We start from the raw sequence: 26,889 nt of genomic DNA, 5'->3' as shown, positions 1-26,889 counted from the left end.
GGCGGAAATGGCCCCATTTTAGACGGAAGCGCTAGCAGTGCCGTTTTTTCCGGTCGTCACCGGAAGGGCCCCTATTTAGCAACCAAGATGGCGGCTGGGATGTACCTGGAGCACTACCTAGACAGTAAGGGCCGGGGCTGGGGCTAGGGATAGGGCGCGCGGTGTCGCCGCCCTGCGGCTCTGGGCTTGCTTGCAGGAGGGCGCTGCCGCGGGCCTGCCCTGCCGGTTTGCTGCTGCTGAGGACTGCCCGGCCCGGAGCGAGCGGCCCCTTGGGTGGAGCGCGGAGGCGGTGCCGCCCCCGCCGCTGGGGCACGGGGGCTCCGCCTCGTCGAGCGAGCTGGCCTGATGTCACGGCGGCCGCGGGCTGGCTTGGCTGGAGCTGCCGCTGCCCGCACCGTCCCTTCCCGCCCCGCCTCCCGCAGCCGGCCTCTGTCCGCCGGCGGCTGAGCGGGCCGGGTAGCGCACCCGCGTGCCTGTGCCCTTCTGCCGCCGCGCCTGCCCTCAGGGCGGGGCTCGCTCTTGTTCTCTGCCCGCTCCTGACATCACTGAAGCATAAACGAGGTCGCTGCTCCCTGCTTCTGCAGCCACAGCGTCGCCAGCACTGTGGGTGCTGTGCTGGTCAGAAGAAATGCTCTTCTGAGACCAAGCAAAAAAGCTTTTAACGCGCTAGAGCTCGCCCCTCTTCCCGCCCCCCCCCCCCAAAAAAAAAAAAAAAGCAATTTAGTGCATGGAAGTTGTGTCTAGTCCTCCTTTTTATTGAGGTGCTTGTGAGGTGGAAACGGAGACAATTCTTGTACTACACCAGGGTTGTTTCGTTTGCTTCTTTATTTTACTCCTGTACAGATGTCTCTAAAAGTTTTTTTTTTCTTGCTTTTTTGTTGTAGGAGCATGCTAGAGAAATGAAAAAAAGTTAGTAGTATTGCCTGTAGATTTCCCTGACACACAATGTAAAAGCATTAAGTAGTTTGTAGCTGTCACATTTTCTGTTTAGGTTGGAACTTTGCATGCCAGGTGTTGACAGGCTTGGTTCATTCCTGCTTTTAACATTTTTGCTGTTTCAGAAAGCAAAGCTGGGGAAGAGCATGTTGCCTTGTCATGTTTTAAAACAAAGCTTCTAGCACCCTCCAGTGCCTTAGAACAAAAAGGCTGGGAAGGGACTTCTCATTTGAGATAGTCCTGATTGATTGGTTGTTCTGGGTTTTTAACCCTGATCAAAAAAGGAGTGGCACAGTCATTTACACATGTTGCCCTTCCAGGCTGCATGGCTGTTCCTCTGCCAGTAGGCATCTGTGGAGAGTGTACAGCCCTAACCAACTTGTCCCTGGAATGACTGACGATGAACTTAAATAAGCCTCAGTTAACTATACAGCATCGTCTTGGGCGGGGGGAAGCACCAGCACACTGTCTCATATGCTTCACTGGTACTTAAAGTAGGACAGTAGACAAAGGAGCCTAGTCTGTAGGATTCCTGAACAAAAGGCTTTCTTTTAGGAGAAATGTCATGTCTGTTTATACTCCATAGTATCAGAATTGTACCTTTTGTGAAAGTTTAGCTGGTTTTGGCTGAGATACGTGCTCTTGCCTGTCTGCACAGGCTTGGAGATTTGTTGGAGCTTCATAGTTAATTTTTCCAAAGATCCCATCTACCCTGAGTTTGTTTCAGCCCGGGACTGCAGAGGTCCAAAAGGTTGGTGGGGCACTGGAACTAAGCAGGTAATCTGTTCACTGCCTTGATTGCTTCCTGTGCTATAGCAGAGGGGAAAGCTGTGTGAATTGAGTACAGAAAAAAGAAGAATAAGATTGGTACAAATGTAGTTTCAGTTGATCAGGAGAAACTGAGACTGGCTGAGAATGGAGAATAAGTTTGGAAATTACTGTGTGGAGGAAGCAGGGATATAGATCTGATGAGGGGTCCAGGTACAATGAGAATATGAGGGCGATATGGGTAGAGACATGGGGACACCAGGAATTGGGAAGGGAGGGGGATATGGGAAGATTAAAGTCCAGTGAAGAGACTGCAGGTAAGCTAGGATGAAGCTGGGATAACCATAAGCTTTATGAGGAGAAAGAAGCAAGCTGAATGTGGAATAGGTTGTTGACAGACCCTCAAAAGGGTAGTCTTCTGAGAGAAACTGGGACTGGAACCAAGAGCTGGGATGGGGGAGAGTGATGTTGACTGCATAAAGACAGGTTGGAGGGCATGGAGTCAAAGGTGTTGGGCTTTTGGGCGAAACCAGAGAAGTAGGATTTCAAGGCTGGAGCATACTCTCCTGAAAAGCCTGGAACAGAAGCTAGATTCTCAGATCTCACAATTCTGTTGTCGGCAAATAACAGTGAGCCCAATGGCAAAATATCTTGTTCTGTCTAGTGCAAATAAGCATGGAGAATGACATTCTGTTACTGCAAGTAGTTATTCTTTTGGCTCTGACTGACAATTACACACCCAAACTAAGCTAAAAGGACATTAAGTTTGCAACATCAAGTACTTAGAAGTTAGGGAGTAGCAGTATTGAGGCTGTCTTAATTTGACCTTGTTTTTCCACAATTGTGCACAAGCAGGGGCTCTTTCCATTGCTGCAACATGGTCCTTCTTTGTACAGGTCTCACCAAGGAGTTGGCAAACAAGCAGTGCTCCATATTCTGTACTGCACTGCACTGCACTGGCATATATTTGTGTCATTAGAGTAGCCCCGTTGGCTCATACTTGTTTTTGATCTTCCAGTTTGCTTGCTCAGGTGATTCAGGCATCACCACGTTGGCCAATCTAAATCCACCCCTCCAGAAGGTCCTTCTGGGGTTCCAGGTCTATTCTAGAGCCCCTGATCACATATAATTTTTCCTTCCATAACCTGTGACACCTTGTTAGCCATTGTGTCCAGCAGCACAACACTGCTCACAAAACTCTTTTATGTAATCTTCTTGTGCTAAGGTAAGAAAAGATCATTGTGATTGTCTAGGCTGACCTCCTTCAAAGGAATTGTCTATATTAATTTTTGCTTCAAGTCTAACATCTAGAAATAGAGCAGGCCAATCTGTGTCACAGGTACCACAAGTGGTCTCCGTGCATGGCAGACTGGGGAAGGGACAGGTGGCACAGTGGCAGATACAGGCAGCAGAAAGCAGCAAAGTAGGTGGGGAGCACATGAAAGGAAGCAGAAGGCAAGTAGTAGTACATTAGACAGGGAGCAAAACAGCAGGTCAGGCAGGGAGAAGAGGGTCAGAGTGGCACTTTGGGAGGATGTGGGGCTAAATTTGTGGCATACTTGCCAAAAAGTTTGACCCCCTGCTGCAATTTAGGGAGAAGTAAACCCCCATGGCATGTACAAACAGCCTGGAACAATACTATTAAAAAGGAAGAGTGGGTTGTTAACACCTGTGAAATGAAGAGTTTTGAAGGGATCAGGTCATGAATGTTGCATGCTTGCTGAGGCTGGTGGGCATGGCAACTGCCCGCAGGTGGCGGGGGCATGGTGGCGGCGAGGGGGGGTGGCAACCACCCGCCGACACCATCAGCGGTGTTGACAAGGGCGGGGTGGGGGCGGCAGCAAGCAGTGACCGCCCACAGGTACCATTGGCAGTGGCCAATCTCAGGGGGTGTACCGCCAATCTCGAGGGTGTGCACGTGCACTGACTTGTACCCCCTACATGTCACCAGTGTATCAGGTAGATCATAATGAGCAATGAACTCAAGTGCTCCCTCAGTGCTGCCTGACTAAAAATGCTGCTGCCACTACTACACAGTTTATTTTAGAGTTTTGGATTGGCCAGGAATCAAAGAGGAAGTGGAACTGCACCCCTTCAGGATCTGTTCCTGGTTCCTTCTCTCCACTTATTATAGATGATTAACCTTCTGTATTGTAGCTAACAGAATCTGGAGAAGGAGGAGCCATCAGCTACATCAGTGATTCTCAGCTGGGGTGCTGCAAGATCCTTTAAAAAGTGTTGAGCAATATTAGTAGTGTTAGCTGTACAAGCACTGGCGCACAATTCACAAGATAAACTCAGAGATTTAAAAAACAACCCATAATGTCAAAACCTTTTGACCTTTCATGAACTTTCTAAGTTTTTTGTTTTTGTTTTGTTTTGGTTTTTTTTGCAACAGAAGATTTGCTCTACTATTTTTCTGCACTTAAAAATGAACGAAACATAAGAGCTACCTTTTTCTGAGGGATGCTTTGAGCCTAACATGATTGAACTAGGTGCTGAAGCACTTTTCCCTCTGCCCCACACTGAAAGCAGTACTAAGTGGCAAAGTATAGAAAAGTAGGGGGACTGAGAGACCAGGTTTGAAAGATAATTTGAAGGGTTAGGGAGAAGAGAAGGCCAAGAAAAAATGATAGGGACAATGTAAAGGAAGAAGAATTTCTTGTGTTGGAGAGACGCCTGACTGTGCATGTGTTGACTGTCCTAGGGGAACCTGTATATCAACTCATTTGTGTGTGGATGGGTTAGGAGCCGGTATGTGTTCATGTATTTACTTTATTTTTGGAGTAGGAATGCCACAGTCTGAGAGACTTTGGAGTGAGAAGCCGGGGAAGGAGTACTATTAGATTTTGTAGGAGGTGACATGTAAGTGTGTTGCTTTTAATTGTTTTTGTAATGCACAAGATTCCCCATGAGGCCTGATGTATCTGTTGTGCTGGAAAACGCAACTAGTGTAGCATGAAAACACAATCCTTATCCTGAAGAGTAGGCAATATGAGGCCCTGTCTACTCATGAACATTCAACTGGTGGTGGAAATATATTTCTATCAGAGTGAACAGGTATGCTTCCTGTACACTTTCTGCCACTGGTGCTTATCTGTCTGCCTATTTGCATGGGAACCAGAGTGACTTCTAATAAATCAAATCTGCATCAGTGGGAATTGCATCTGTGTAGTTTCACATTCCTCCATGGCAAGTAACCCAGGGCATACTTTTCCCTCAGCTGTCTAGCATCAAACTGGTCTGTACTGAACTGACTTCTGGTCGCTTCTTCTGTACCCTTCTGCTCTGAGACAATATCAGCTATTAGTTGCTTATGTATTCATATAGATCTGGTCCTGTTCTTGAGCTACCTTTGAAACAAATAGCACTTTTCCCACTACACTCAACCTTCTTTGTTTATTTTATTATGAAAATTCAGCTGAAACCACAAGGGTTTTCTTCTTTGTTTTGTGGGATATGGAGCCAGTTACTGTCCCAGATAGGAAATACCTGCCAGAATACAAAGAATTTCAAGTGCTTGTCTGAACAAGTGACAGATGTATAAGAAGAGACCATAGCACCACCTTTGAAAACTCTTATGAGACCTACAAAACTTGATAAGGAGCTCTCCCTGTTTATGGCCTGGGCTAACTAAACAGTTGGGAGGCTTGCCAGAAGACTGCTGATAGCCATAAAGAAGTATTGGCCTGTCTAAAAACAGTAAGTCTCTATACAGTCACTATAGGTCTGTTTCCACCCCCCATGCCCTCCACACCTGGTTTGTGGGTTTAACCTGGATGAGAATTCTTCTAGCTGGTTGCTGTTTGTATTTGTAAGGAGGCAGACACAACTATACCATTAAAGGTTTACCTACCCTGGGGTTTATGCTGGCAGATGGCTGTTTAGCAAAACCCTAGTAGAGATGCAGCAAATGCCGGCAGAAAGCAGTTTTCTGCTAATCTAGCTATACCACCACCCTGAACATAATGGACAAAATCAGCATAGTTGCATTAACAAAACCCTAGTGAAGATGCAGCTATGTCAGCTAGGAGGTGTAATTTTACATTCTTAGCAGACACCGCTATGCTAGGAAAACTTTGCACTTTAGACTAGGTCTCAAAATCTCCCCTTTCTTTTCTACTCATTATTCTCTCCCATGACTGTCCCTTCTAAAATCTCTTTGGTCTTTTCCATTTCCCCTTTGTATCACTATTCCCCAATATCCTCATTCTGTTCTCTTCCCACCATGCTCCACGTGCCTGGATGCCTACCTACACTCACGCAATTCCAGCACTAATGCCCTGCGATGTATCACAGTATAAAAATGTAAGCAATTTTATTGTGAGAGTTTTCCATTCTATTAAATCATTGTGTTAGTGCAACATAGGTTCACATTCAGTTTAGCAGGTCTTTGTTTTAATTCAGGGGCACGCAATTGTTTTGGGCGGAGGGCCGCTTACTGAGTTTTGGCAAGCCATTGAGGGCCACATGACAAGCAGCCAGGGGCAGATAAATATTCATTTTCTAAATTTTTTAAGGACCCCGCGGGCTGGATAGAATGGCCTGGCGGGCTGCATCTGGCCCACAGGCTGCATTTTGCCCACCCCTGTTTTAAATGAACATAATACAGTACAGAAATTTTGTGGAAAATTTGTAGTTCATCTTGCTGGTAGTTAAAAAGGGATCAGTGATTCATGGACACCATTTGTTAAAGAGAGAGCCACTTATGCATGATACTTAAACTTACAAGCTGTGTATATCACAGATAATTAACTGCTGAATAATTTTAAATCTGCTTTTTCCCATGTTACCTCATTATATTGGATAACTTTTGATACAAGAGGGGTTCTGATTTGCTGGGAATGTTACAAAGCAGTGCATGTCTCCATGCAATTTCCAAGCTGCTTTAGTAGGATGCATTTCATCATTATTCTAAAAATAAAGCTGGTGGCACTACCCTGCAGTCTCCCTAGCTGGTTTGTAGCCTGTCTGAACAGTGATTGATTTCTGTGAATATACCTCCAGGTGTAAGACTCTACAAGATGCAGTAGCATAATTGGAGTCTTGTTTATTCCAATTTTCTTTTTTGCTCTCCTAAAGATCTAAAATAAATCTTGACATGTAACGACAAGCATCCCTTTACCAGAAATTGAGGAGCTGTTTACCATCTTACTGTGGGTGCTATGTTGCTGGAGAAACATTGTAAAATAATATGAAAACAGAACACAAAAGACCAACAGCACCTTAAGGAAAGGGTACTTTTTATCTTTTCAGGATTCCTGAGTGTACCCATAACTACTATTTTCACTATTGTTACTGACTGATCTTTGTTTCTGTGAACAGCACCTGTTATAGATGCATGCTATTTGAGAGGTTCTTGGATACCTCTGTGCTGCCTCAAATCGGAGGTCAAGAAAAAGAATCAAGGAAGAAGAATGGCCTAGTCAATAGGGCACTGGCCAGGAACTCAGGATACCAAACTTAGTCACAGCCTTCTTGTTTGGCTTTTGGCGAATCAGCCAAACTGTCTCAGTTACCTTCCTGGTAAAATGGAGACAGTATTTGTTAAGGCTGTTGAGAGAACAAAGTCCACTAACAGTAGTGAGGTATGTGGATATGATGGTAGTGAGGGCCATACAAGTAGACAAGAGTTGCAAAGTCATGGTGGAATACAAATGAATAACAAGGAGGCCCAGGAGATAGTGAAACTTTCATTTAAGAGTGTGTGTGTGTGTGTGTGTGTGTGGAACAGGGAGAAGGTAGTTCTATGAAGGTGATCTATAACAAAACAAAAAAAAGTTGGGAGGGATACAACAGCTTATCAATCCATGGTTTATCTGTTAGAAGTATGCTCTTCAAATTAATTTAAAGCTATATGGTTTTTGGACAATTCATAAACGTTTTTACTATTTAATAAAACAATTATTGTGTTCTTGGTTTTACAGATACTATGCATATATATATTTTCATGTTAGTCAACAATAAACCAGTAAAAGGACAGGCATTTCAGGACAAGCACAGCAAGAAGATGGTACTGGTACAGAGTCTAAAGCAGTGATTCTCAACCTTGTTAGACTTGAGGCACCCCGTGCAAATGTCAGCTCTCAGCTTTTACTTGTTTCTTGACTATGGAAAAACTCAAAGAACCCAGACCACAGCAGGTCAAAGCGTTTCTGACTATGAATTCCTATTTGAAAACTATGGATTTATCTTGTGAATTGTGTGGGTGTTTGCTCACTCAGCAGCGCTAATATTGTATGGCACCCCATGGCACATTTAAGCATCTCAAGGTACCCAAGGTTGCTCCAGCACCCCGGCTGAGAATCTCTAATATAAAGCCATGGGACCCTAATCACTAATTTGGGGGGCCTTAAAATTTACTGTATTATAAATGATTATATTACTTGGCAAGTATTCTACCAGAATACAAGATGCTATCTTCTTTTCTCCTAGTATGCGTAGAATTGTCATCTTGGATGACCTGTTCCAGTCTGGTAGCATCGCTTCCCAAGTATCTTCCATTGCTTTCTGTTCTAAATGATGTGCATCATGCAGCTAATTCAAGGAAGTGCATCATGGAACAGTCAGTCCCTGGCACCTCTGCCTCCCCTTCGTCCTGTCAGATACACACTCTGGAGCTGCTTTTCATTGGGTTGGTGCATCTCTAAAGAGTCTTCACATGAAGATTTCCAGTTTAAGTCATGGAAACAGAGGTTAGGTCATCTAAAATAGGAGTTGGTACAGTTAATCCACTTAGGATTCACTTTGCTTCTGCAGTATAGACCTGTTTCACTTTTGTGTCTGGAGCTGAATTTCTATATATCCTGGCATACAAGCCTTTTAAGACTATCCAAAGAAAAATGCAGGTGAATTTGTCTTAGTGATCCAGCAGGTCAAATGGAGAGTTATTCCCAGTAACTGGCTTGAAGGGGTAGGTGAGGCATCCAGAGTGGGTGCACTGGTCCTTACAATGTGCTATGTGAGCACATTGTAATTGAGTAGATGTGTTGATGGCATGTTGATTGGTTATCTTTTGCTGATATGCCACCTCAAGGAAAAGATGTGGCATCAAATGCCTTGCATATCTCCAGCGCAGCTAGGATGTCTCCTGTCAGTGAACTGCTTCTTGGTTGTTTAGCAGGGGTGAGTGGCCCCATTCCAAGTAATGACTGATATTCACTTCTCTGTGTTGAGAGGGAATCTTATCCTGGTAATCCAGCTTTGCAGTACCAGGACAAGATCAGCATGGAGGTCCTATATTCTAAAGCTTTTGGAGCATTTAAATAACCAAATGATCTACATTTGCTGGCTAGACTAAAAGGCAGCACTCCATCGAGAGTAGTTGATCATATACAGTATGATAAATTCCATGGGGTTATGTGAATTTAATTTTCATCTGTCTCCCTTTGAAATACTCAAACAGCTCCAAAAGTTTTGGTGCCAGTCTGGGTGCCATACTACATGTACTCCAAGATCTGCTTTTCTGATTCAGTAAGTGAGAGAAGCACAGCAATCAGAGTCATCTAGCTATGACAGACTAGTTCAGTAATAGCCACGTGAATTCCAGGATGTGGTGAAAGGGGTTATGAATAAGACCCCCGTGGGGGGGGGGCGGCCATAAAACTTCCCTGGCTTCCTTGAAGCATCCCATAATCTGGTGCAAAAGTTGCCTAGATTGCAGCATGTCTAAGAAAAAAGCAAGGAAGCCTGGCATGTGCTACAGTTAATGCAAAACAGTGCTGTGTGAGCATAAAGGATGCTGTAGATCAGGGAGGGGTGGCCAACCTTTTGGAATGTGGGGCCGGATCATGAACTTTTTATCACCCAGTGGGCCGGCGAGCTACATTCAGAGACTTCACAGGAAAGGTATCACATCAGGAAGTGATGTCACATGACCTTTGACACCGATGAAGTTGCAGGAAGTGACAATGAAATGGGTCTAACCAGTTCAAAACTCTCCCTCTATAGTATTCACCTCTGCCACTGTTTGGGACAGGATACTGAGCTAGATGGATCATTGGCCTGACCAAGCATGGCACTTTTTATGCTCTTATGTTCTTTGGCTGAGCTTCCAAACTATGGCTGAGATTTGCAAAAAGGGGTACATAGGCATGTTACAAAGTTGTCATAAAAGATTTGGAGCCCTCTAAATCCCTTTCATTTTAATGGAAGTTGGCCTTTTGACTCAGCTTTGAAAATCTCAGCCCAAGTTAAAATATATTTTGCATTTCTATGCAGTGCATCTATGTGGGGCTCTCCAAGCATTTTACAAACATTAAATGAACCTCAGGATATCCCTGCTTTTCAGAAGAAATGTGGTGGTGAGGCTAGAGGGTCGCACCCAAAGAGTCGTGGTGCATGGGTCAGTCTCAACCTGGAAGGGTGTGGGCAGTGGGGTCCCGCAGGGCTCGGTCCTTGGACCGATACTCTTTAATGTCTTCATCAGTGACTTGGACGAGGGAGTGAAATGTACTCTGTCCAAGTTTGCAGATGACACAAAGCTATGGGGAGAAGTGGACACGCCGGAGGGCAGGGAAAAGCTGCAGGCAGACCTGGATAGGTTGGACAAATGGGCAGAAAACAACAGAATGCAGTTCAACAAGAAGAAATGCAAAGTGCTGCACCTAGGGAGGAAAAATGTTCAGCACACCTACAGCCTAGGGAATGACCTGCTGGGTGGCACAGAGGTGGAAAGGGATCTTGGAGTCCTAGTGGACTCCAAGATGAACATGAGCCGGCAGTGTGACGAAGCCATCAGAAAAGCCAATGGCACTTTATCGTGCATCAGCAGATGCATGACGAATAAGTCCAAGGAGATGATACTTCCCCTCTATTGGGCGCTGGTCAGACCGCAGTTGGAGTACTGCGTGCAATTCTGGGCGCCACACTTCAAGAAGGATGCGGATAACCTGGAGAGGGTCCACTCATATGGTTAAGGGCCTGCAGACCAAGCCCTACAAGGAGAGACTAGAAAAACTGGACCTTTTCAGCCTCCGCAAGAGAAGGTTGAGAGGCGACCTTGTGGCTGCCTATAAGTTCATCACGGGGGCACAGAAGGGAATTGGTGAGGATTTATTCACCAAGGCGCCCCCGGGGGTTACAAGAAATAATGGCCACAAGCTAGCAGAGAGCAGATTTAGATTGGACATTAGGAAGAACTTCTTCACAGTTCGAGTGGCCAAGGTCTGGAATGGGCTCCCAAGGGAGGTGGTGCTCTCCCCTACCCTGGGGGTCTTCAAGAGGAGGTTAGATGAGTATCTAGCTGGGGTCATCTAGACCCAGCACTCTTTCCTGCTTATGCAGGGGGTCGGACTCGATGATCTATTGAGGTCCCTTCCGACCCTAACATCTTTGAATCTATGACATTCTGGGAACATCTCTCACTCTCTGTGTGTGATCTACTTCTACTGTTCTTGGACCACCCTAGAAGGGCCCTTACTGCCTCATTTCCAGTTCAGAGAAGGTAAAGTGTAAGTGGGTAGGAAGGGCTTATTTTTGGCAGCAGGTTTGAGTGGCTTGAAGCTAGTAAAGATGTACCCACGATTAGTCACTGACCAGAGTGGGAACACAGTTGTCCTCACTTATTAACATGGCTCCAAGGCCCTGCACTGTCTCTGCCTACATGTTGTTCTCATGTCTTCTTGCTTTCCTAAATCTCATGAGAGTAGAGGATTCCCATCATGCCTCCTGAACTGCTGTCACCAGATAGCTATCCTGGTTCTAAGGTTGTGCTTCTGACTCTCTTGTGACCTCTTTTAGGGTGCACACTTAGAACTCTGGCTTTTCCTTCCCGCCCATTTTGCCGAATTGTGATTATTCCCACGGGCCATGAATTTAGTTCAGTGGCTATGATTCTGCTTTCTCATACAGAGGCAATGACTCTCACAAAGTATGGCATATTTTAGTAGGATAAAAAAATTTTGAAGGCCACACAGAAAGCAATAAGCAGTCTTTACTCACATGAGCTTACCAGGTATCAACCACCTGCTACTTGGGTTCCTGGTAGGTATAGACACAAATTTATTAGCACGTTGTTCCAGAGTGAGTCTCTGTGCCATAGCCTACATCAGGTCTCAGATCTAGGGAGCCTGACCCCTCCCCAGCCATAGGCTTGTCACATTATACCAATCTGCTGGCCGGCGCAGACCCAGCCAGGCTCCTCCCGTCCCCAGCAGCACATGAGAAGCCAGCTTCAGCTGCATGCCGCTTTTCCTGACCGGTGCTGACCTGGCTGGGTCCGTCCCATCTGGAGCAGCATGTGGCTGAAGCCGGCTTCCCATGAGCTACTGGGGACGGGAGGAGCCCGGCTGGGTCTGCACCGGCCAGTAGAAGTGTGCAGCTCGGGACCAGACAAGCCTGGCAGGGGCTGAGCTGCATTTTCCCCCTGCCTGTGCCAGCGAGTCCCGAGTGGGACACGGCTCCACTGCCGCTTCTGCTGGCTGGTGCCGACCTGGCCGGGTTCCTCCCGTCCCCAGCAGCACATGGGAATCTGGCTTCAACTGCATGCTGCTCCGGATGGGACAGACCCGCCCAGGTTGGCAACAGCCAGCAGAAGCGGTGGCAGAGCCGTGTGCCACTCGGGACTGACCAGCGCAGGTAGGGGGAAAGTGCAGCTGAGCCCCTGCTGCTCCGGCCAGGCTCATCCTGTCCTGAGCGGCACATGGCTACTCCTCTTCCCACACGCACCGTGTCAGCTTGACATTGCTGACGCGGTGTGTGTGGGAACCTTGTCCCTTCCCTAGCCCTTCCCCAGCCCCTCAGCAGCTTCCTAATGGCTGCTGGAGGGACAAGGGGTGGGAATGAAAGTAAACTGTGTTTACCTTCATTTCCTGTTGCAGCACCGCGGGCCACAGAAAACGGCTTGGCGGGCCGCATATTGGGCAAGCCTGCTGTAGATGCAGTGAAGGGATGTGGGTAATGTAAGATGTATTGCTGTAACTGTATGGATGTGGTACACTGATCAAATGTGTGTATACAAGCCAAATAAAGGAACAGATGCTAGACATTTAGAAAGTTAAAGGGTAACAGCAGCATGTGTAGCTACACAGGCTTTCAGTGTGAAAAAGTTAATGATTCTGGATCAAATAACTGTTTTTGTCTTCAAATATCGACAAGTCTTACTTGTCCTCTGCATTTTTTCTTGTGGAAGGAGGATGGTCTTGGGGGCATGTTCTGGTTTTTGGAAGAATATTAAATGTGGATCTCTGATTATGAAAGAAAAATTCTGCATGGTGTGGATGTCTGACTTTTAAGGATGTGGCAGAAAAGGCGAGACTTTTCTTGGGGAAAGAAGAGTTTGTGCAAGAAATAGCGCAGGAAAATCAAGAGTGGTGACAAATTGAGAATGTGTGAGAGAGAAGATGGAGGAAGAAGGTAAAGAGAGTAGTAACCTGAATAAAGAAAGGAAGGAAGAGACCCTAAGGGAGAAAAAGAAGGAAGGAAATGTAAGGAGAAAAGGTTACTTATAATATGGAATGAAGAACAGGAAAACATGAGGAAAAAATGGGAAATTAAGTGGAAAGGGGAAAGAGACAAAAAGGAGAGAGAATAATTTTTAAAAAGTGTATTGAATAGAAATATATGTGGGAAGAGTGCAGAAAAATAAATGTTATGCTAGTTATAAATTTTGAAGCCAATAGGTCATCACGATCATCTAGTCTGACAGCATGGCTATATGACTTTAGCCAGTGATTGCTGCATCAAGCCAATAACTCCTGTGTGACAAAATCCTCTGGAGGAGGAATGGTGATCAGTAGCAGTCAGCATGGAGCTGTTAAGAAAAAATAATAACAAACAAACTTTTTGTTAAAGTAGTTGAGTAAGTGAAGGGAATGCAGTCATTACAGTTTGATTGACAAAAAGGAGAGAAATAGGTAAGATCCCATGTGATATTCTCATGTATAAACTGTAGCAATATAGGCTAGAAAAAATACTACAAGTTGGATAGAAGTTGGTTCAGTAACTGCAAGCAAGGGTAAATATAAATGGATCAGTGTCAGTATGGCAGAATATTTCAAGTGTGGTTTCACAAGGGTCTGTCCTGAGCCCAGTGCTGTCTAACACTGAAATGGAGAACTTCCTGCATAAGTGCAGATGACATGAAACTGGGATTGCAACGTTTTTGAGAATAGATGTAGAATTCAGAAGGATCTTGATAGATTAGAAAGCTGGGCTAGAGATGTTAAAATTAGGTTCAGTGCAGACAAATGCAAGATGCTACACAAGGTGCTTCTTCCTGGTTGTAGAGTAGTGGTTTTCAAACTTCCTAATGCCATGAAATGCAGTTTGAAAACCACTGCTGTAGAGGGCAGGGCATGAAACAATGTGTATAAATTGCAGCAAGGTGGATTTAGATTTGATTTACTCAATTTGCTGTAGATTTACTTGAATACAAGCTGAAGTCGTCCCCCACAGTTGGCAAGGGGCAAAAAGTTCCTTGTCTTATAATTGCATATAAGGTAAGTTCACTGAACGTGTTTTCTATCATTAAACTGCTGCCAAAACCAGCATGTGCTCAGCAATGGAAACCAATTATGAAGTTAATTAAATACAGTCAACACTGAGCATGACTATAAAACACATAGCCCATATTGGGCAAACATGCTGATGGAAATCTTTTTTGGCCCTTAAAAAAACAGGTGGGTGTTACTCCAGCAGGAGCTGGTGCCAGGCCTGGGGGTACTACAGTACCCAGGCGGCACTGGGAGTACTAGACCCAGTCCTGACACCTTCCCCTTGGTACCAAAAATGCTTGATCTTAACCCAGGGGCAGGCAATTATTTTGGGCAGAGGGCTGCTTACTGAGTTTTGGCAAGCCATTGAGAGCCTCATGATAAGCAGCCAGGGGTGTCTCGGGCGGCCGGAGCCGACCAGAGGATTGCTAATTTAATCGGACGTCAGGCGGGCCGGCGATGGAGAGGCGAGACAGCTTATTGGTTTTAAAAGATTGCTTTTACTTACGCCGCGTGGAATGACAGCGCAGGCCTCGAGGTAGCTTGCTTGCGTTGTCACGGATGCTAACGAGTTACGAGCTAACGAGTTTACGAACGAAAAGGAACCTGCAGGAAACTGGGGGGGGGGGGGGGTACGTCAAGGACCCGGTGACGGGGAGATATTGGTGGGTGATCAGTCTGCCAAGTTTCCTCGATCACGCTACAGAGTTCTCCGTAGTTACTCTGCCGCGTGCTCAGAGGTCTCCGACTTGGGCGGAAGTTGCATGAACTTTTATATGTCCGGAGTGGCCAATAACGGACTGCTAGGTAGGAATAACTAATGAGGCGGAACGTGACCAAATTTGAAAGTAACTGCGGTTATTCAGGGCAGTTCTATTGTGACGGGCACTCAACTCATTTGGTTATGACATGCCCCCTTGACTATGTCACAATAGACAAGGGAATTAGGTTACAGGCAATTTCCATCCAGGAACTCGTTACTGTTACAAGGTTTAGCATAACACGTGGATGGATATATATATATATATATATATATATCACACAAAAGTGGACAGTTTAACAAGTTACTCTTTAACAAACTACAAAATACAACGATTTATATACACAGCAATGATTATTGCGATTAACGGTAAACACAAGGTAACTAAAGATGTGGACAATTGAATTAACCTAAACGCAGCAAATTGTTACCCTTAATTTTAAGTAATTTTTCTCTAATTCGATTTTTCAAGGTAACTGAGATTTTCCGTGCCGTCATTACCAATTTAACCATAATTATTATTAAGCGGCCTTTCCTTATTTCTTTGCTTAAGACTATCGAAACGCATCAACCTTGTCATGCATCACTACCTGCTTTTCCTCTCAACGACTTGACACTAAACACTTTCTGCCCTTCATCCAAAGCCTTCACGTTTCCCCTCTTCTCTCTCTCTCTCTCATTCACCCTAAATCAATGCTTACCCGACCTTTCTGCGACATCCCCAAAACCTTCAGATCACCACACTCTCTTTCAGTAATTCAGAGCTTGCATAATCTGGTTACAGTCAGCATGTCAAACAACTTGGACTGCTTTGTTAAGTGAGTTATCCTTCCCACTCAAACATTATGGCTTGGCTTCACTGCGTAAAGTTTTGAACAAACAAAACAAAACAAGTATATACAAGACAATTTTGTGATGAGCCGTTAGTTATGGCTTTGGCCCAGAACGATAGAAGGTTCGGAACCGAGTTGGAGGTTTCAAAGTTAGCTCCCATTCGCCGAGGAACCTGTCGGTAATAGCAGGAATAGAGTGACGTGGTTCTCGTGATCGGGCAGTCACAGATTACCGCTTCGTCACCATCGAGCCTGAAAGGGAACAAACAAACAAACAAAAGGAAAGAGGAAACTGGGAGTACAATAATGCGGCGAGCTAGCCGGTCGCGATGAGCCAGGGTTGGTAATCGGTCATTGTTTCTTCCTATGCATCAAACCTGAAGCCCAGTTCATTTGCTAGGTTCTGTTGGCCCTCGTCCCCCAGGATGTGCAATTGTCGCTTTGTAAGCCCAGAGCAGTGTAGGAGGAACCCGAACATGGCCCTCTCCTCCAGCGTTCGTTGCGGCAATGGTTGCGATTCTCGTGGGGCGTCGGGCTCATAACGCCTCGGTCTTTGGGCTTCGATGGGGTACGCCGAGGGTCGGTGTTCCGCGTTACTGGAGACTCTCGCAGGCGGCTTCATAAGGGCTTGCAACTGTGGGAGGTGGCTCAGGAGGTTTCCCTCCTGCTGCCTGTTCATCGGGTTGAGGAGAAGTCGAAGCATTATGGCGTCGTCTCCCCCATAGACCTCTATGCAGGCTTCTATGCTGTCAGGGGTTGCAGGAACAGTCTCAGGGTTCCATAGATGACGGTTAGGCCACCCTCCTCTGCACTGAGCCCGTGTCAGTCCCAACTGGTGTACGCTGGGGTTCCAAGAGGCATATGATACCCCGATTATGGCCAACAAGAGTTGTTCCGCGCTGACCTTTGGTGGGCGGCTGTCGTGCCACGCGTGGAATTTGTAGCTAACTTGGCCTGCAACAAGCGCTGGGAGTGGGATGGGCCATCGAGCATTACTCGCTACCACCTCTAGGTCTGTGGCGTGCCCTCCACTCCACAAAGCTTGGTGGGTTAGGAAGTCAGCCTCCTCCAGGGTCCAGCAAGTCCGACCCAAATTCTACTACCAGGCGTCCTAACCACATAGCCAGGGTCTCTTCAGGCTTCAGTTTTGATTCTTTGTACAATTCTTGCACTTCCCCCCCGTGTGGGTGCGGCATGTAGTGGTGATGTGGGTCGCACTTTGCGCGTCTGTAACTTGCTTGACTAGCGCTATCAGGTGGACCGCGGTTGGGAGGGGCATTGGCTCGTCGGGCGGGAGCGCCGAGTATAACTTCTCTCCCTCATAAGGGGGCGGTTCCCTTGTTCGCACTACATCAGGGGGCCGGGTTTCTTTTGGCGCCACTCCGAGGGGCAGGGCTGAGGACCGCGTGACCACCCCTTCTTCCCCAAGACTTTTTGCGCGCTCTTCTTTTTCCCCGGTGCCATCTTGGAATGGCGGCGGCTCGGGGTTCTCTGATGATTCAGAGCTTTTCTTTACTGCCGCCTCCTTAGCTGTCTGGGCAGCTGTGAGCAGTTGAACCTCTAAATTGGCATTTTCCCGCAGCAAGTTTGTAATAGTGTGGAACGTTATGTTCAACATTTTCCCCTTGTCCCACTTCGGGCCCGTCCACTGCGCCACGACACAATCCTCCGACTCCAACTTTTCCCGTAGATCCGAAAGCAGTTCATGCCCCCTTGACCCGGGCACTAGGGTCGGGGGATTGAACCGGTCGGTTGGTGTCGGTTCTCCGCCTTCTCTCACACACCTTATACAGTGGGCATACTCTTGGGCGAGAGCTGGGCCTGCTACGCCCGTCAGTTTTACTCCGGCAAGGGACACGGTGCCTACTTTGTCTTGGAGTCTGAATTGGACCCGCTCATTGCTCACCACGCACCCAAACACCCTGGGGTGAAGGTTCGCCTCCCATTTGTTCGAAACTCCTTCTTCCCCTTTTAGCGAAAGGTAGCCGCTGATGAGCCTTTCGGTTGACCCGGCCGCTTGGTGGTATGCGATGTGGGCCCATAGCTCATTTGAGTCAGCTACATGGCGCCCCCCGGTGCGCCAGGGGCAACACTCAATTAGAATCTTCTCCACCACCGTGCCCTTGGATCCTGTTCGTGATGCCATGTCTCGGGCGGCCGGAGCCGACCAGAGGTTCGCTAATTTAATCGGACGTCAGGCGGGCCGGCAATGGAGAGGCGAGACAGCTTATTGGTTTTAAAAGATTGCTTTTACTTACGCCGCGTGGAATGGCAGCGCAGGCCTCGAGGTAGCTTGCTTGCGTTGTCACGGATGCTAATGAGTTACAAGCTAATGAGTTTATGAATGAAAAGGAACCTGCAGGAAACGGGGGGGGTACGTCAAGGACCCGGTGACGGGGAGATATTGGTGGGTGATCGGTCCGCCAAGTTTCCTTGATCGCGCTACGGAGTTCTCTGTAGTTACTCTGCCGCGTGCTCAGAGATCTCCGACTTGGGCGGAAGTTGCATGAACTTTTATATGTCCGGAGTGGCCAATAACGGACTGCTAGGTAGGAATAATTAATGAGGCGGAACGTGACCAAATTTGAAAGTAACTGCGGTTATTCAGGGCAGTTCTATTGTGACAGGGGCACTCAACTCATTTGGTTATGACAAGGGGCACATAAAAAATTTAGAAAATTAATATTTAGGGCCCCATGGGCCAGATAAAATGGCCTGGCAGGCCACATCCGGCCCCCTGGCCACATTTGCCCACCCCTGTTTTAACCAAAAGGCTGAGATGCTGATGGGAGCCTACCAGGAAGCTAGGCTAGTACAGCCCATTTGAATAAAATTTGTGGTAGCACCCATTAAGCACAGCCCCCCCTCATTGCTGATTCTTCCAAGTCATGAAGAGCCATTACATTGCATACATTTTCACTTCCTCTTCGCTCCCAGAGCTGAGCTGTGCCTTCCTTTCCCATTTCCAATTATTCCTGTTTCTTCACCAGCCTTAAATGCCTGGCAAACGTAACAAAACAGGGCCCAAAACATTTCATTCAGAATCCTTCTGTCGCCTCTTCTCTCAGCCTGTCTTAGAGGATGGGCCACACTAATCATATATGAGGTGAAGCCAGACTAGATTGCCCCACGCCTCTTTTGCCTATAGTTTTGGAGTATCCCAGGACTTGTGATGAGAACACCCAGTTCCAGTCATGAGTTGAGTGATAATTAGCACATGGATCCTTTGTGGATGGTATCTGGAGTAGACGCATACTGAGCAGTGCTGAGCTGTGGGATCACCATGTCTGAAATGCTGTTGAATCTATTGGGCCCACCCAAAGAATGATATAGTAAATCATAAGCCTTGGGTTTTGTAGGTGCCAACATACTGCTCAAGGGGGTGTTTATGGAGTACCTGTGTTAAAACTTGCAGCAGTTCCAAAAAAAAGGTAACGCATCAATTCTGGATGAACTAAGTACATAGATTCAAATAGCTAGAGGTTTAATTTCACGGTTTATTGTTTTGAAATGTGGTATTTACTTCCACGTACTCAGGGAGAGCAAGTAAGGGGAGGGGGAAGGAGCTACTAGGGGAAAAAGTTTGGGGAAGCAGAGACCAAAGGTGCTACTTGACCTCCCCCCCCTCCCCCCCCAGATTTATTTTACTTTCTGTAGCAGTGGGAGGGGGAACAAATTCAAGGTAAGTCTCCAAAACTAGATTCTATACCTGGAAAATTATAACAAACTTAAACATTTTCCATATATAGAATCAAATTATTGGGGGGTCATCTTATAATCAAGGTCATCTTCTGTTTGAATAAATATAGTATTAGGAAAAACTTCTTTAATGCCAGAAGAGTAAATTCATGAATAAGACTACCCAGGGAATTTGTGGAATCTTCATTAGAGATTTTCAAGAGGAAGTGGGATAAGCATCAGATGGATGATTTAGGAACAGCATTGCAGCTTTTGTGCAGGGGGGTCTGGTAGAATGATTCTATAGAGGATTTCTTTCAAAAAGAGTAGTCTTGATTTAAAGAATTCAAGTACTAGAGAATCTACGACATGCCTTAGTAACTCCCATTCTTCTTTAACAACTTTAAAGATCAGGCTTATTAGTCATTCATTCTGCAACAGGTTTCTTGCAGTAGTTTCCTGAATTTTTTTTTTCTTTTCTTTTTTCAGTATGTTGACTTTTAAAATTGTGAACAACCTGAACTGAGCACAGTATTCCAGTAATGTCTTTGCCAATGCCATGCATAAGGGTAATGCCACCTCCTAATTTCAATTTGATGTTCTTTTGTCCTACATCCAAGGATCACACTTGCACTCTTAGGCCTCATCCGGACGAGCACAGACTCCTTTGTGGCACCACACACTGCAAATGTAGGCATTCCCCATGCCGCTACGTTACTTGGAGGGGGGGCAGGGAAGGGTTGTCCCTGGGAGCTTCCAGGGTCAAAAAAACCCACACCAAAAACAAGTGGGGTGACACATTTGGTGGCAGCATGTGCCACCCAAAACCGGTGCCTGGCCAGCTGGAGCTACACTCTGGCTGTTGGCCAGGCTTCCTGCTGTGGCTGAAACTCCTGGAAGTCTCCAGGTAAGGCTGCTGGGGCCAGCACAGTTGCTGGCCCCAGCCTCCCCTACTCCACCTGGGGTAACTTGCTGCACACCAGAGCATGGGTGTTTCCTGGGGACAAGTAGCGGTGGCACAAGGTGTGCCTCTGCTACTTGTTCCCAGGAAAACAAATATCTGTGCATGTCTGGATGTGCCCGTAGCTACCACATGGCATTCTGAGCTCATATTCATGTGGGTTATCCTCTATAACCCCCCCCCCCCCACCTCCTCTCCAGACAAGCCCCTGGAAATGAGCTGGAGACATTCCCCTGCTCTCTCCAGCCTCCTGCTCCTTCTCTGCTACTGCCAGTGAGGGGGGGTGGCAGGGGGAGCAAACAGGGTGTTGGGGAAGGTCCCCTCCTCCAGCCCCTCAACCCCTTACTTACCTGGCATAAGCCAGGTCCAGGTCCCTGTAGCTTGTACTGCTGCCTGCCCTGCATGGGCAGGCAGCATGCTTCAGGACCAGGGAAAGGGCCAACCACAGAGATGTTCTGGCAGGATACCAGAGCATCTCTGTGGAGGATTGAGCCTCTGGTTGCTTCAGTTTTTTCCCCCCGGGTATTGTTTGAAACCCTGAACCCAGGGGTCTAATTTTGCTCCCCCTCTGCAAATCTGCAGCGCGGGGCACTTTTTTTTGTTCCTGCATGTGCCTCTTGCAGCGTCTCAAAGGGGTTTACTAGCTCCAGTCAAATTTTAAAAAAAAGTTTTGTCCACCTGCTAGTTTGGTGCTCTGTAATAGATATTTACAGTGACATCCCTTGCTGTTTTTCCCCTTTTTATTTTGGCCCAAAGACTTTCAACAGGTCCAGTTCTTATTTTGTTCTGGACCTCAGAACACGTGCACATCTCTAGATATGCAAGGCAGTATATCCTCCCCTTTTCCCTTCCTGTTCTTCCAGAAAGGGAATACCCATCCATATTCTGGTCCTATGAACTGTTCCACTAAGTGTCACTTAACTCAGTGAGATCATCATTTTGTGTGTGCTAGGACTTCCAGTTCTTCCCAGTTATTCTCCATATATCTTTCCATTTGCATTTGAGATTACTTAATACAGAATTTGGCAAACTGTTCTGGCAGCAGGCCAGAATAACCTTGCTTCAGTCTGAGGCAGGTCAGTACTAGGACTCAGCTGTTGCTGCCACTTTTCCCTGTCACCCGGTTGTGGCACCTGTGAACCCCCCTGCCCTCCTCCACTGTGGTTCCACTCCACTGCACCACCAAAATCCCCTGAGTCCACAAGCTGCATCCAGTGGCTCCACAGGATGGATTTAGCCCATGGACTATAGGTTGCCAACCCCTGACTTGACAGATTGTCCCACTACTGTCCCATTTGCAACTTGATTATGATTTCCTTTGTTTCCTTCTGTTCTGAGGTCTTTGTGCAGGTCAGCCTGCTTTTTATTTACCTATGGGCTTTTGTTACTAGCTCCAGTCAAATCTAATTTAAAACACTAGGTTAATGAGTCTATGAGCAAAGTTACTTTTCCTCCTCTTTGTTAGGTGGACCCCATCAGCTCAGCAACCATGGTCAAAGAAGCCAAACCCTGCAGCTACATATTGATCTCCAGGATGCATCTGCCCCTGCTTGGGCCCTTACCCTTGACTAGAAGGATAGACAAGAACTCACCTGGAGTCCTAAATGGAGTTTTATCAGGGCATGTGAATTGCAGTAATCAAGCTTGGAAGTCATGAGTGCTTAACTCAGTGTGGTCAGATCTGACTTGATTGGACAGGGTGTGGCCAAGAAGAAAGTGGGCACTTTTTGCTGGTATGGCTATTTGTGCATCCAGAAGTGAAGTGGGGGGGTCAACCTTTTTGGCAAGCTTGCCACAAATTAGCCCCCAAACCTCCCTGAATCCCATTGTGATCCCCTCCCCCTGCCCAGTCTGCTGCTTTGCTTTCTCCTTTTTGCCCTGTTTTGCCTATTCCCTTCCCCACTCTGCTGCATGCCACTTGTGGCACATGGGCCAAGGTTGGCCAACCCTGCAGTAGGATAAGTCTGAAAGGACCCCATGTCTGTGAGTGGACTAGCAAGAAGATACATTTGGGAATGAATTGCTGATCTCCGATTTTGAATGTTCCATTCTGAGCCTTGCTGCCGATCTGTTAAAGCAGTTCGTGGTTACAGTTGTGTTTTAAGGTGCTAAACTGACTAGGCTGAAATAAATTAGGTTGCAGCAGGCCAGAACAAAGAACATGGGCCTGGAAGATAAGATTCTTGTACCCTGTTTCCAGCTTTGTGATTTTACTTGACCTAGCACAAGTCTCTTCTCATATTTTCTTCAATCTTCCTGTCTCTCTGTTGGGGATATCTATGTCCGTCCACCTTTTGGATGGATCAGTAGTGAACAGCCTTTGCTTTGAGGTGTTTGGCTTAAACATCACTATATTAAAAATGCAATATAAAACATAAAGTTGAGTTTTGGGATATACATCTTCTATTATAATGAACTGACTAGCATGTGTGTGTCAACACTGCTCTCTACTTGATGGAATTTGTGTTTACTTACTCTGTGTCCTAGACAGCCTGACCCCTCCATGTGTCCTCTCTCTTCAGGCATTGAGAACCTACCATTTGAATTGCAGAGAAACTTCCAGCTCATGCGAGATCTGGACCAGCGAACAGAAGGTGAGTGTCTGAGATAAGACCCAGAGTTGCATGCTGTGACAAAGCAGGAAGCTTCCAGCTGGTTAGCTTTTCTTTCCCTTATATGCACTGCAGTGGCAGGCTTTTTCTGCCTGTCCTAGGAGAAGGCATTATGATTATTCTTGACAGTGAGCTTGGTTTTGTTTCAGACCTCAAGTCAGAGATTGATAAACTGGCCACAGAGTATATCAGCAATGCACGGACTCTGTCCTCAGAGGAAAAATTGGGGCTTCTCAAGCAAATCCAGGAAGCCTATGGAAAATGCAAAGAGTTTGGAGATGACAAGGTTCAGCTTGCCATGCAGACCTACGAAATGGTAAGAAGAGTGTGGGGGAGTATAAGGTGGCTACAGTCTGAAGGGCTGAAAATCATGACCCAGAGATTTCTATTCCTGATTCAAGGAGTACCTTGAGAACCCCAGTTCTGTTGGGAATCCCCAGCTTCCTTGCTGACTGATCTCTGCTGCATCTCTGCTCTTTGTCCAAGTTGTTTCTGCTCTATTCTCTGGGTCCCCTGGGATTCTGTCCTCTGATAACGCTGTTGCTCATTGTTGCCTAAACAGGTGGACAAGCACATCCGGCGGCTGGACACTGACCTTGCCCGTTTTGAGGCTGACCTGAAGGAAAAACAGATTGAGTCAAGTGATTATGACAGCTCCTCCAGCAAGGGCAAGAAGAGTGAGTCCCCTACCACTGGGGGCTGAAGGCAGGGGGCAAAGGACCACGGAAGTAACAGGCATGGAATGAAGCCTTGGAGGGCGTGGCAGGAAACAGCACAAAGGCTGTTACAGTTTGAGGGGGAGAGACACCTCAAGTAAGGCTGATAAAGAGATGGCCCAGAGAGATGGGGGGGAGGTTTATGTGGGGTGTCCCAGAAGAGATGATGGGGCATGTGACCCAGAGACGATAAAGGGGTGGGTGTCTTAGTACACTAAAAGGGACTGCTTATAGATGTCTCTTTCTAGTAGGCTTAATTTTTCTCTTTCCTGTTCCTACCAGAGGGCCGGGCCCAGAAAGAGAAAAAAGCTGCCCGTGCTCGCTCCAAGGGGAAGAACTCTGATGAGGAGGCACCAAAGACGGCTCAGAAAAAGTTGAAACTTGTCCGCACGTGAGTGATGGGGAGACCCAGGAGGTTGGGTACAACATTGCAAGTTGGATAGACTGGATGTGACCAACATGAGTGTAAAAGACTGCATTTGGTGTGAATGAGGGAGAAAGGCCATTCCAGGTTGCTTAATTAGGATCAGCTTAATCGGTCAGTTCCTGCCCGATGTCCTGCCACTCTACGGGATCAGACCGGGGGTTAATCACTCTGCTACCTCTTTCCTGCCCTGGGGAAGTGAAAACAAGAGCCTTAGTGTAGCTGCAGGAACTCCTAATGAAAGTAATCTCCTTTTTCCTGCCTGCAGGAGGAAAGATCTGGATAATCAGAGCCTTGCTGTGGGAACAGGACCCCAAGATAGTGGATTTGTGGGTGTATGTGTAGGACCTTAGGGACAGCTGATGCAGCCCTTTCCTGGTGACCCTAATAACCTGATTCCCCTCTCCCCCTGCAGAAGCACAGAGTATGGGATGCCCTCAGTGACCTTTGGAAATGTGCACCCCTCAGATGTGCTGGATATGCCTGTGGACCCCAATGAACCCACCTACTGCCTCTGTCACCAAGTCTCCTACGGAGAAATGATTGGCTGTGACAATCCGGATGTAAGAGACCTGCATTTGGTGTGAATAAGTGAGAAGGGATTAGTGAGAGACCCTCATAGTGGGAATCTGGCTCTGTGTGAATCTGATACATACCTGAATCAACAACATTTTAAGGGCGTATCTCCAAATAGCATGAGAAGCAGGGTTTTCTGTGGTGATATCTTTTATCAGACCAAGTGTATACTTGGAGGAGAGTTGACAAGCTTTTGGGCACACACTGCCTTGTCTTGGGTCCTCTCATACACTTTCTGGAGTATCATGGCTGCAACAATGCTGTAACCTCTCTCCAAATAATGGGATGGAGAGGGGAGGGAGATACTTATTGCGGGGAGTGAAGAAGGACCCTGAATTTGGGGAGGACCCTTAGAAGAACAGACTTCTCTGCTGGTTGAACTTGGGACCAGGAAGGAGGGAAGCTTCATAATGGCATAGAAATTAGTCATGTTTCTCTATCCCCTGCTCTATGTTGCACATTAACATGGTCTCTTTTACAGATTTGTCAGGGCAGCTTTATATAATCAAATGACCAAGGGCCCTTGGTAGCCCCTAAATTACATGTCAAGGAAGGAAGTTCCCCTTTATGAATGACTTCTTGCTTTCTGCCCCTACCAGTGCTCCATTGAATGGTTCCATTTTGCTTGTGTGGGCCTGACGACAAAGCCAAGAGGAAAATGGTGAGTGCATTCTGAAAGCAAGGAAACTGCAGGTACCAAAGGAATAAGGGGATCTCATGAGTTTCTGAAGAGGGAATGCCCTGGGTAGGGTATTTAGAAGTGATCCCATTGAAGATTAATTGGGGATCATATGTACATGGGATCTTGAGGCTGCTAGAGAGGGTCAAATGGAGTCTTTTTTTGGAGGATCTCTGTCACATTTTAATGTCTGCCTCCTTTCTTCGCTTCCTACCAGGTTCTGCCCTCGTTGTTCCCAGGAGAGGAAGAAAAAGTAAAATCCTCTGAGCCCTTGATGCTGCAAGAGCTCCCTTCTTCCCTGCCATGGTCTTACTGCTGCTTCCCCAGCCCCTGGGACCTTGACTGGGGGGAGGAGTCTTGTCCTCCTTGTGCTTAGGGCCACCTCTGAATGGTTTGGGCCCTCATAACAGTTCCTGTGTGTTCTGTATCCCCTGCTGCCTCCAAATTCCTATGGGAGGTCCTCTGTTTGTGCTATTCAAAAACAGATTTCTGAAACAGAAGGAATGAGAGTAGCTGGGTAGCTCCTAGATTTTCAGGGGCTGGGATGTTTACTTGATTTCCCTGTCTTTCCTTCAGCCCACTCAGAGCTCATTGCCTACATCTCTCCTTCAGGAAATCAGATGTAGAGATGCAGAAAGGGAAGAAAGCAAGTCTTCCCTAACTTTACAGGTCTGTGACTTCTTTCCTAGATGTCTCCTTCAGGAGTGACAGGGAGCCAGGCCATCTTTTAATCTTGTGGGTTGGTTGAGAAGTTAGATCTTTTTACATCCTTCCTGCCCTGCCCTGCCCTATTGAATAGTTCCTTCTAGCATCAAGTGGTATTTGCTGTAGGGAGAAGGGGAGTATTTAGAGCCAACCTGAGTTTCTCATTCATCTCCAGGGCTAATCCCCTAGGAATGGGAAATGCATTGCAGGAAGGAGGAAGCATCTGTGAGCTCATGGGGAACGATGGCTCCATCCAACCTGTACTTATGTGACAGTCACCCTTCCTTCCTTTTTGCAGATGGGTTTTTCTCTCCTGTTGGTGATGGGAAGCATGGAGATCCAAACCAACTCATGAAATGTAGAATTAAATAAAACCCACTGAAACAACCTTTACAGGATTTATCTGGGGTTTTTTTTGTGGCAGCTGAATCTGGATTTGGATTTCATAGACAAATGGTGACAGCTACTACTGTCTTGTTCAGTGAACAACCTGGCTCAGGTACAAGGCAGACTAGTATTCTGACCTAGTCCCCGCCACCACAGCTTTTCCTTGCCACTGCTTCTTCCCAACCCTGGCTGCAGTGCAGGTACAGCTCCTAGCCTCTGTGCAGTTCCTTGCTGCTTGGCCCTAGTGCGGGTGCAAACACAAACCCATGCATCCAAACCACAGGATTGATTAGGTAAGATCACTGCTTTAGTTGGTCCTCTCATACTCCCAGCCTAGCTGCCTTCACAGATACTGTTCTGTATGAGATGTAAGGAGAAACATGACTTCAAGATGTAAGCATCTTTACCAAGGGGACAAGG

At 46.8% G+C, this 26,889-nt stretch overlaps 1 protein-coding gene across 1 annotated transcript; it reads left to right on the top strand.

Annotated features, from left to right (window-relative positions):
• Positions 1-25: 25 nt before the first annotated feature.
• Positions 26-26,475, top strand: ING4 (inhibitor of growth family member 4). The gene is made up of 8 exons (XM_014603897.3): positions 26-124; positions 22,893-22,964; positions 23,132-23,298; positions 23,545-23,659; positions 23,981-24,089; positions 24,538-24,685; positions 25,298-25,359; positions 25,595-26,475. The coding sequence occupies exons 1-8, from the start codon at positions 88-90 to the stop codon at positions 25,632-25,634; spliced, it is 750 nt and encodes a 249-aa protein (XP_014459383.1). The 5' UTR covers positions 26-87; the 3' UTR covers positions 25,635-26,475.
• Positions 26,476-26,889: the final 414 nt, after the last annotated feature.

This window comes from Alligator mississippiensis, chromosome 1, assembly GCF_030867095.1.
Source record: "Alligator mississippiensis isolate rAllMis1 chromosome 1, rAllMis1, whole genome shotgun sequence".
NCBI lineage: Eukaryota > Metazoa > Chordata > Crocodylia > Alligatoridae > Alligator > Alligator mississippiensis.
Note: the sequence above shows the minus strand (reverse complement) of the source record. Positions and strands in the feature narration are given on the sequence as shown.